The 11,440-nt window shown below is 43.7% G+C and overlaps 1 protein-coding gene across 3 annotated transcripts; it reads right to left on the bottom strand.

Annotated features, from left to right (window-relative positions):
• Positions 1 to 1,926: 1,926 nt before the first annotated feature.
• Positions 1,927 to 9,758, bottom strand: ZNF706 (zinc finger protein 706). Of its 3 annotated transcripts, none has more exons than XM_030266511.4 (4): positions 9,568 to 9,724; positions 5,834 to 5,970; positions 4,524 to 4,631; positions 1,927 to 3,915 (listed from the first exon to the last, which is right to left on the bottom strand). In XM_030266511.4, the coding sequence occupies exons 2-3, from the start codon at positions 5,966 to 5,968 to the stop codon at positions 4,536 to 4,538; spliced, it is 231 nt and encodes a 76-aa protein (XP_030122371.1). In that variant the 5' UTR covers positions 5,969 to 5,970; positions 9,568 to 9,724; the 3' UTR covers positions 1,927 to 3,915; positions 4,524 to 4,535. The 3 variants fall into 3 exon arrangements, with proteins under 3 accessions (XP_030122371.1, XP_030122370.1, XP_030122372.1); XM_030266510.4 differs by having other exon boundaries at positions 3,611 to 3,915; positions 9,600 to 9,758; XM_030266512.4 differs by lacking the exon at positions 1,927 to 3,915 and adding an exon at positions 4,000 to 4,119 and having other exon boundaries at positions 9,600 to 9,758.
• Between the last annotated feature and the right edge of the window lie 1,682 nt (positions 9,759 to 11,440).

The raw sequence follows: 11,440 nt of genomic DNA on the forward strand, positions 1-11,440 counted from the left end.
GAGATTTCCGTTAATCCGTCATCCTCTGAAAGAGCTTTTGCACACTGATTATCACAGCTACAAAAAAGGAACACAAAAATGTGTGTGCCATGCCATCAAATTGCTTCATGGACCTTGGCTTTATATATTTAATGGACTGTATGTCTCAGTGGAAAGCTGTGCCATATTTCCTAAAAAAGCTGAGACACAGCTTGAACAGTTAGATAACTATGTTGGGACAACTATAGATTCCTCCTTTCGCAGTCACCCCAGCGTGAAACTCTACATAAGAGAATTATAAAACATACATACAACCTAGTCTACTTTTCTTTGAAAGCTCCCAAGATAACTCCCTCAGTGAGCCTGCCTCTGTTGTGCCTTGTCTATACAAAACCTGTAACACAACAGACAATGGATTAAAAGATTTCAAAATAATTTCTAAAACATACAGAAGAATTCCAGACAGCACTTGACACCCTCCCACTGTCTGGACTAGAGCAAAATCGTTGATGATGCTACAGAATATGTAAGATTTGGAGCTGAATTCAAAATCCACACCAAAACCTATAAGGTTCTAAACAGGCAAATCAAAGGCCCCCAAAGTACACATAGCAGAAGGTGGCTGGGTAGACAGAAACACAAACTGATCTTTACTGTGCTTGTGGCTCCTATAGGATCAATCAAATTTACTTGTCAGACCCTGGAAGATCACACTTCTAGTGAAGCCCACTAATTCCCAGTTTCTGTGAAAATGGGAAAGCCTATCAATACCTGATGATAAAAGACATTCCGCCTATTAGTTCTTTTTATCCAGATGGTAAAATAAATCATTATACTTTACAGAAATGCCACAAATTCCTTCATTACTATGTGGTTTGCAAACAGCCCGTGATCACTAGCTTTACTTACTTGAGCAGAAGTATTTTCAGCAAATAACCAAAGCGGGTGGTGTCCAGGGGTGTTTCAAAAGCACTGCATAAACTGCTTCCCTAAGGCTACACAGCAACTGTCTCCAACTTCTATCTTGGATTTTTCACAGTAAGAAACTAGAAGCCCTGAGATAGGTAAAAGCAAAGGCACAGAAATAAGCCTGAGTAACAAAATTGCAAAACTGTTCTTGATTACTCAGTAGTCCCTATGATGATGACCTCATCATATCCATACCTGCTAACTTTTTGCTCTCTAAGGTGAGAATTTTTTTGAATATTTTAAGCCTCATTTAAAATGTAATTTCAGATGCTGCTTAAAGAGATTCACAGAAGATGAAGGCTTCTGAAAATCCAAAATGCCTCTTAAAGTTGCTCCATAAGTATCCATGACAGCTGATGTCCATACTGACACAGTAAGAGTCCTTCACCTGTATGCAGACCCTGCACAGAAATTAATTCTCAAGGGAATACAGGAAACATTCTATGTCTATTTTTCTTTCTTGCATAGTTTGACAGCTTCAAGTTACATGCCTATCCACAGCCATGGAATTAATTTTCTAGGTGCAGCAAAAGCAGGCAGGAAATATGACATTTTATCGTTTATATTTTTAATTCTCTTTAATCAGACACATTACAGTACACAACTGTGTCTTTAGCCAGGTATTAGGGTATGCTGTCTTTCAGATCAGGAAGCGATGGAGAACTAGTCCTTCCTCTGATCTCTCAGCTATGAGTATTGCAGGTATTCTCACTGAGGGCTATTGCCACATTTAGTACAGCCTTTGTAACCATTCAGCTACAGCTTTCATTTGCTTCCACAATTAGGATGACTGTTATTGCAGCTGGGGATCTTACTGAACTTGAGGATCAGCCTGGCTTTCCAACCTGTAAACCCCATCATGTCAGAGGGTATTTTCAACTTGAGCATCATAAGCGTTTTGAAAATACCATTCTAACTGAAGGTAACCATCCCACTAATGATGCAGCTTTCCAGCTCTTCAGTGCTCATTAACAGAGATTGTTTATGAAACAAGTCTTTTATTTAATGCTACACAATCTGAATTGAAGGAATAGAACATTTACTTCACCTCAGGCCCAAGCATCCCCAAACATTTTCCAGAGTAAAACCAGATTATCAAATACCAATCAGTGCAAGAAACATCTTTTCCATTTCTACTCAGCGTATTTTTAGACAAACTACAGAATTAGAACATTGAAGTACCTCTCCCCCATACAGCACATAGGTTGAAAGCAGATTTCTTGCCTTGTGGAGCCAGTTTGTCAGGATGTGTGTATTGATAACATTAAAAAAAATTAATGAATTGTTACATTCTGATGTCAGGTGTACAAGTGCAGTAGTGGATTACGCTGAGGAGAACATTATCTATAAAAGTTAAGTGGTATACAGGTTATCCCAGAGTGACTATAATACAGAGAAACTTTATGTCAAAGTAAGTATTTACAGAGATACTGTCACAGCAAAGAGGACAGGAAGCTAGTCTCACAGAAGTAGTTCAATAAAGAGCAAATGACTGGACAAAGACAAAGATTTTGACTTTATATAATAAAATACCAAGTGCATTCTTTCAAGTGAATGAGTCTTTGAGACTATAGTCCTAGATTTTAGGAAGCCATTTGAAGGTCAGATGTATAGTCCTGCTGAATAGCAAAGGTTACTTGGACTGCCAGAATTTTTACATCTGTTGTGAACTCCACACATCACAGCAATTCTAATACTGCTCCTAACTGCAGGGTCAAAACTAAAACTCTTAAGCCACCTCCAAAATGCCTAAGATGGGATTTTGTATAGTAGACCTTCCAGCACAATTCAGATGTTTCTCCACTACTTTTGTGCTGTACATCTGGGATTAGAACACAGCCCAGAACACTTTAGGGGTAATTGTTTAGCTGCTCAAATAGTCTTGGCCAGAATTATGATCCAGCCTTTTCTTGCCATTGCAACTTTAATCACATCCGATTTCTTTAAGTAGCCATATTATTTTACTTACTTTGGCTCTTTTCCAACAGGCTTATTTTAAGCTGGTTGTGAAGGAAGGTTATTAATGGCTGGCTATTTTATGTATTCCTTCAAGAGAAAAATAACCAGACACATGTGAGGGGGAACATGCGTGGTCGACTGCTCAAATTAGCATTAAAAATATTTTCAAATCCAGTTTTCAACTAAGAGCAGAGTTGCTTTAACCTAGTATTTGGCAAGCATTTCTTAAGCCAGCATTTCAATCTTGCCACCACTCAAGCTTCCTCAGCCATCTACCTAAATAGAAAGGGTAACAAGCATAACCAGAGTTCCTCCAGTGCATGACTTCAAGGAACGTGATCCCTCACAGTAAAGGAATCCCATTAGAAATGGCTTGCAGTACTTAAGACTCCAGTACATAGGACAAAAATGTAGAAGGAAGTCTCATGATCCACATGCAGCTGCTCGGGGTGTGCTGCACCTTGAGCCATCAGCTTGACCACTAGTGGCTGGGCTCAAGCAGGCAGCACACTAGTCAGTAAATCTGAGCAGCTTCCCTCTCCACTTCAAGATTAATTTACTGTAATGTACATTACTTGCAGTGGAATGATACTGCTCATTTTTGGCAGGACGGGGAAAATTCCACTTTTGTATTTTTTATTATTTTATAAGGCAGATAATGCAGAAAGGTGAAACAGAATTTCTACAAGGAGTTAATCTGTGATATTGTAAAATCAAAGTACTACTTTATTAAGTGAGTTATTTTACACAATATGAACATCAATATAATTACAATTGTAAAAAATTTTTTATAACAAGTATGGACTGATTTTTTAGGATTTCCAAATAGGGCACAACTGTACATTTACACAGAATTGTCTTTGCATGAAGCCCAAGAGGGAACAGCATAAAAATATGAATGTTTCTGTAGCCCCTTCATTTTTGCTGATCAACAGTTTTAGAAAAGCAGCTGCAGGTTTGTTATGTAAGGTCTGACAGTAGAAGAGTCAATAGGTGTCATGACTTCACCTATAAAAAACAAGAACAACTCGGTTAAGCTGAACCGTTACAAAATGCTGCTTACCTCTGATGAACGAAATACCACACTACTGCTTTTCACCTTTTCAGCCTTTTATTATAACCACTTTCAGTTACAGTCTAACAACTGCCTACTGGGAAGTCTCTTCTACAGCCAACACAGAAATTCAGATTTTTCTGCATTCACTTGCATAGCTGCAGGAACAAAAAGGCTCAATTGTTGGAAATGTACTAAATGACTGTTTACACTACATGTTTTATAGTAATAGACAGACTGTACTTATGTATTTCGTTCAAAGCAAGACTAACATTTCAAAGCAAGAAATAAATAATGAAGTATTCCTACAACACTAAGAATGGTAATTTAAAATAACATTAATCCCTTTTAAAACCTCTGGGAACAGTGGAAAGCCACAGCCATTTCACCCATGTAAGAACTAGCTTGCTTCTTTCTTCTCTTTTAACAGTTCATGGGTATAACTATAACCTACAGTAGTTTTCATATTATAAGAACTGAGCCAAGTTTTAAGTCACACTTGTAAAAAAATAATTCTTAATACACCTTTCTCAGACAATCAATTAAAAATTAAGGTAATGACCTGTAGACAACTTTATGCCTGAACATCAGCCAATTCTGGAGGAAGTGGAGTCTTAGGATGCTTGCTTTCAAAGTGCTGTTTGAAGGTCTTGGGATCCGGCATTTGAGTCTGATTAAAGAGAGACATTAAACTTTATGCACAGTACAAGAGTTAAAAAATACTACAAAACCTAATCCGTGCTATATTTTATTTTCTTTCCCCAGAAGCCAACCACCTCCTTGATAACACTGTTATAGTGACAGAAGCACCACTAATTTAGCTGCAGGGTAAGATGGAGTATTTAACTGCCTATTTTCAGAGGTGCTTTTAACTATGCTACTATCACACTTGCTTCGGCATGGCCATGAATGGTGTTATTCTGGCTAGGTATCTTCCTGCACATCTTACACTTCACAGGCTAGTTTGGCAGAAAACCTACCTCCTTCACCATTTCCTTTTTCAACACCTTAAAGATGAACATTTATCCTTTACAGAATCAAATCTTTATGAAAGCTATTTCTTTAGCTTACCAATAGGCCAAAACGTTATATGGCATGAACCGAGCCTCTACTTGGCACAAGCTATCTCAGACCTTTGCGAAGACACAATTGCAGGCATCAGCTCCCCAAAGTGATTGATATTACAGCCTGATTTCACAACAAGAGGAGCTGGTTACAAGTACTTAAGTAAGCAGCCCTCAACTTGGAACCTTATTTAAGACATTTGAAGCGGCAGATCTATTCTGAGACTGACTATTGACGTGAAAATGGCATGTTCATCCTTCAGCTCCAAAAGAAGCATTTAGGAAAACCAGCCAGAAAGAAAAGGACAATCAGATTACGACTCAAATTTCTTTTCTCTTGTCAAGTAACTTGTTCTAGCATAAGTTACTGTGTATAAAGCTTACATTAAAGGTTTTGGCACCACCGCTTCTCCTTTCTACAGCAACATCCATAACCACTGCTTCCAAGACAGGCCAATTCCATCACAACGAAAATACATTACCACGTAGAGACTTAACAAGAATTGACTGCACACTTTTTACATGTTCTATCTCATACCAAGAGCACATGCAGACATGTAATACAAAAGGCAAAATAACTATCCAAACCAGACCTGAACATGACCCCTCAGATTTTCTATCTCAATTACCAGTACAGCTGAGTAATCTGTAAGCAAATCACAGAACAGATGCACACTCTTCTTATAGCAACAAGCTAGACAACCACTTAGGTATTTTAGTTTCCACTATAAAATCTTCTAAAAATCCTGTTCTCAGCAGGAAGACAGACCTCTCCCTACAAGACTATTGTGACTTTAGTTCCTCTTACCCTACAGACAGTGCAGGTATATATCAAGGCAGCCTTGGCTGCAGCCTTCTGATCATGTCCTTGTTTCTTTTTCTGCTCAGCTTGCTTTTTGGCATTTTTCTGCTGCGATTGAATCTTCTGCTGTCCACGAGCCATATCTACAAACAAAAAGAAGACATTTAGTCTACAAACATGAGATGTCGGAACTCAAAATGTCCCTCAGACATTTTTAGAGGTTCCAGGCCTTGGTCAGAAGCATTTTAGACCCTGGCAAGCAGCTGAAAACAGCTGTGATTTTGAGTTTGAACCATGGAATGAATTACCAACTTTAAAGGTGGAACAAGCAGTCACAGAGGGTTAGATGGTATAGTAAAAGTAGTCACAAATTAGAGGGTAAAATTTTTTAGTATTGTACAGGGGGGTTTTAACACCTGTACAGGGGGGTTTTACTTTGTACAGGGGGGTCAGGAGTTCTAAGATGGAGGAAAGTGGGCCTGATCCTGTTCTTCCTCCTTCTTCTTCCTTACCTCCATGTTCTTGGTGATGTTGGCATTTTTCTATTGGTTTAGGCTAGGGACACACTATTCAACGTAGATGATAGATATTGGCACATTATTGTAAATATAGTACACGTAATTTCTTGTATATAATGTTTGTAACATCCCACTGGGGGCAGAGCCCCACACGCTGCCCTGCAGGACAGACCTGCGGCAGGGCAGCAGAACTTGTTATAGATAAGCAAAAATAAACAACCTTGAAACCAGCACGGACGAACTATGGCTTCTTCTTTGGCAACGGGGCAGAAAGACAGAGACTTTCTACAATCTCGGAATCACCAATACCCACAGATTCCGACAATGAGAAACTACTGCTGCTATCTGACTGAGGAGCTGTAACCATGAGCACAATGCAGTCACATGTTCTGTCCACAAGGCCTACGACTCCCATAACTCAAACACAACACACATCTGTTCGAGCTCTTTGCTATGTAAAGCCTCTGGGTTCAGTATCATTCTTAAAATAAACACCAGGATTATTAGGCCATTCTAAGGTATCTTCCTCTACTAAGATTCAAGCTTTACTTTTGAAAAGTGTTTTCAATAGTCAGAATAATGAAAAGTTTCCTTTACAGTTAATAGAAACTTATTCTCTTTTACAAAATGTACTGAAAAATTCAGGGGCTTTGTTGTTTGTGTGTTTTTTAAATTAAAGATTAAGACTCAACTTTTACCTCTGGAACTTGAAATAAGTTTCAAGAAAGGCAAATCAAAGTATTACCCAAGATGTATTACTGTCTTCTGGTTTAGGTGCTTGTGAGCTGCTTTGAAGGGGAACTCCAAGAACAATAGGTCACTCCTCTTTATTGAATGTGATTTTTACAGGTGGCTATTGTATTTTTATTTTCAGCCTCATTTTTGTGTATATACGATTTCTTGAAAAAGAAAAATAGACTGTCCCCATCAGAAGCCATTACTGTATCTAACACAGGAGCACAAAGGAAGTAAATGCTATTGCCATATGCCATTGCAAGGTCCACCAGAAGACAAAATGAGACAAAAGCATCACAATTCAGGGAGCATCAAGACATCACATTTCACAGTGGTGTGCTCCACCTGCATGCAGCCCCTCAGGACACCCAATTCAGTCTTTACCCCACCCCCAGAGCACACACCAGACAGGATTTGGGCACACCAAGAGAACAGGATTCAGCATGTGGTTATATAACCCAGCAGCCCAATTTCTGTTATTGTGTCTCTCCCAGCCTTCACGGCCCACGCACGGTTCAGTTGTGCAGCTCTCTCGGAAGCACAACACTGCCCAAGCACAGGACAGCTAGCCAAGTCCATTGTTCTCAGGACAACTAGTAAAGTCTCATGTTCCCAGGAGGGCAGCTGCTTGGCCACTGCCCCTCTGGGTAACCTGGGCACTTGCCCCAGGTTTGGTACTTGTGGGACAGACACACTGCACAGCTACACCACACCTCCCACGCAATCCCTCCCGTCAGGACAGGTGATCCCAATGTGGGAGAAAAGCCTATCCAGTGACCAACGTCTAGTAAATATGCATGAAAAGCCCTTAAAAACCACTATGAAAATTAAGTTTCTATGAAACATCAACAACACGTGAAAATTGACTGGTATTGTGGGGATTTTTGGGTATGTGCCTAACATGTGAGCAAAACAATGGCCCCGAGACCCAGAACAGCTCTTGTGGATTGAGAGACACCTCTGAGGCCACAGCCCTGGTCTTTCATGGCATCAAACACCACCATGCAGCCCTCTGCAGAAGTATTAGACTACATCTTCAGGGTTCCCTCCTCTTCCCCCACCAGTTTCTCTAAAAGATAATTCAGAAGTCCATACAGCTAATACACTGAACACAAGTTCCATTAACAAGATAGAAGTACATGTGGCATCCAACAGTTTCCATAAGATACAACACTCAATGTCAGTAAGACTAAAAGTGCCAGTCTATGTTTCACTGGATGCTACAACAACTCCAGAGCATCCCAGCCAGGGCCTCATGCTGTTTATATACAGCACAGCTCAATCAGAACACTGATTCCCACTTAAAATTAAATAAATATATATATATTGCCAATAGCTTTGCATACACAAAAAGGTACACTAGGTTTTATTTCAGTTCTATTTAGGTGATGCTCACAATTAGCACTACAGCAGTCGTCCAGGAGTCAAATGGTTCCTGACAGAAAATACTCAGATGTAACAAAAAAGAATTCTTTTCACAAAGTGTTTGCATATTACTTTGTATTTTAGTGCCTTGATAAGTATAACATTACAACAACCAACCACACTGAGCTTTTATGTACTTGGCAACTGCTGGTTTTAGTTAAGTCACAGACAAGAAAACACGACCACAAACACTTGCTCAAAAATATCAACCGCCACACAATGTCTGGGACCAAAAATCTGAGAGTTTAAATACCGCAAGTTACATTAATACAGCTGAAAATGAGTGTTTCTGAAACAGAGAGAAGAAAGGTTTAGACTACTGTTATTCTAAGAAAGTAGAAAAAAAAAAAATCCCAAAGCTCGCTTAAAAGAATGATGAGTTCATCTACAAAGCCAAATCACTAATTTGAATTGCACAATGGGATAAGTGTTGTTTTCCCTATCAGGCACACCCTCACAGAGTCCAACAGACCAGCCCGCTGTCCCCAAATAAAGAACGCGCGAGCACGTAGGAAACAGAACACAGGAGAAAAATCTGCTGCCAGATCGTAACAGGATTTTTTGCTGCCAAATCATAACAGCAGCAGGACGGGCAGTGTCGGGAAGCAAGGCTGAAACCCGCAGCACAGCCATACCTCACGCGGGGTCATTTCCTCGTAAGTAGCCAGAATCCGAGCGCAGTTTCACTGCTAAAGCCGGACCCCGCCAGCTGCTGCCGCTGTCACTTCCCGAGGCGCCCGGCAGCTCGGGCCCCGCGGCCTCCCCGCCAGGAGCGCGGGGCTCGGGCGGCCGCCCCGCAAGGGCCGCCCCGGCCGGGCCCGGCCTGCGGCGCGCAGGGACCGGGGGCGGCCGCGGCCCTCGAGCGGGCCCGGCGGGGCAGGGTACCGCAGCCCCAGCAGGCGCCCCACGGCGGGAAGTGACCACGGAACGACAGACGGACGGAGGCCGCAGCCGGGGAGCGGCGGCCCGCCAGCGGAGCGCGCCCCGCTCCCGGGCCGGGCCGGGCCGGGCCGGGCCGGGCCGCCCCCCTTCCCCCGGGCCAGGACTGCTCCCCTTCCCCACCTCCTCGGCTCCGCTGCCCCGGCGCTGCTCACCCGTGCGGGATCCGGGCTAGGCGGCCCTGCCGAGCGCTGTGGAGGCTCCGCGCGGCCCCGGCGCCGCCGCTCGGGAGGAGAACGAGGAGGAGGAGGGACGGGACCGGCAGTGCGCGCGCGCCGGACCCGCCCCCGCGCCGCGCGCCCCGGGCGGTGCTGGCCAATGGCGGCGCGCGGCCGTTACATAACGCCGGCTGGGGGCAGCGGCGCCCGCCGCGTGCGGAGCCGGGTGGTGGCGGCGCTTGCGGGGCCGCGGGTTCGCGTCCCGGCGGCGGAGAGCCCTGCGGGGTTCCACCGCGAACAGCCGGACCGGGGGGGCTGAGCCCGGCTTTGGGAGCCTCGGGACCCCCCTGCGCCGCTGCGGGCAGGGGCGCGCCGGAGCCCCGCGCTGGGCGGGTCCATCCTGGGGCACACCGGGATCAGCCGGGACAGGCAGGCTTGCCCCGCCCGGTTCCCGGGAGCGGGCGGTTCCAGCGCTGCCCTCGGGCCGGCGGGCCCGCTCCCAGACATGCTCCTCTGTGCTCAGCCTACGGCGCGGCCCAGGAACAGCGCTGCTCCTGCTCGGGATCCCGGTCAATGGCTCCGGGCGGCTCGCGGGAAGGCGCTGCACGGGAGCGGATCCTGCTCGGCTGCGGGCCGCACAGAAGGCCCGTGTGTAGGCTTGAGGGTTAGGTAAAGTACAAGGAAACAGCCTGCGATGAGAAGAATTTTATTCAAATTTAAAGTGCAGTAGGTCTGGCTTGGGCACGTTTTGCAAGGATCGCAGAGGAAGTTTGCAGGCTGTATCCCCTGCACATGCGGTTTGAAAGTTACTGACTTGCGTGAATACAGGCGTAGGCAGCAGGCCCCGTAAGGAGGCATAAATGAGCTCTTTATTTTCTGTGTTCCTCTTCGTAGGTTTCAGCCAAAGGAGGGCTGAATGTTTGTTCCTGCTCAGATTATGCACCTGTTAGGAAAAGGCGAAATACAGGCAGCATCTCTGCTTAGAGGTGACATTCGGCCACTCATCGAGTAATTGTTGTAGCTTCCAAACCTGGCATCTTGAACACTTCTGTGTCTTGGGCAAAACAGCAAACATAATATGCCTACCAGAGGAACTATAAGGTGTTAGCTTGATGTTTTGCAGAGCTTAGGCTAAATGATTGTAGCATTCTGATCTAAGAGAGGAAAATGCAACAACAACAACAAAAAATCCCTAAAGAAGTACAGTGAATATTTTAGGCCATTATCTTGCCTAGAGCATGGTAGCAGTTATGAGGGAGCTGTATAGTAGATTTCTGACACTTAAGTCACTGGAAGTTGGTCCAGATGTCACTACATCTAAGACTGTCAAATATAAGCCTGTGATAAAAAAATGAATTCTCATTTTAAAAAAATCTTCCTAACATTCCTGTTTGCAACTATGTCTTCCACATTAAGCTGATAGCACTGGAAATGCTTATACCAGGACGGTGCAATCCACGCTGCATTAAAATGATCTTGTCACAAGGTTCTGAACTTTATGGAAACAGGCAACTATAAAAAAAAACACTCAAAATGTATATGTGCATGGACTTGTGGGGTGGTGTGGGGAAGGAGGCATTTTGTGTCCCAGGCTTCCAAGCAGGTGGCTTTCAGAATGAAGTTTTGCTTTCATCAGGGCGAAGATTGACAAGTGAAAAAGTAGCTTCTGTCCTGGCTGATGCTATTTTTAAGGACTGCTGGCCTTATATGTGGAACTGGAGAAGGTTTTTCAAGTTTTGTGTTCCCATACTATGGTGTTGCTATACATTTGGCTGGACAAGAATTTCAAATAAAGTAGATCTCCCAAGTACATGCTGAGTCTGGCTGGTCTTGGAAGC

Source organism: Taeniopygia guttata, chromosome 2 (assembly GCF_048771995.1).
Source record: "Taeniopygia guttata chromosome 2, bTaeGut7.mat, whole genome shotgun sequence".
In the NCBI taxonomy this organism is placed as follows: domain Eukaryota; kingdom Metazoa; phylum Chordata; class Aves; order Passeriformes; family Estrildidae; genus Taeniopygia; species Taeniopygia guttata.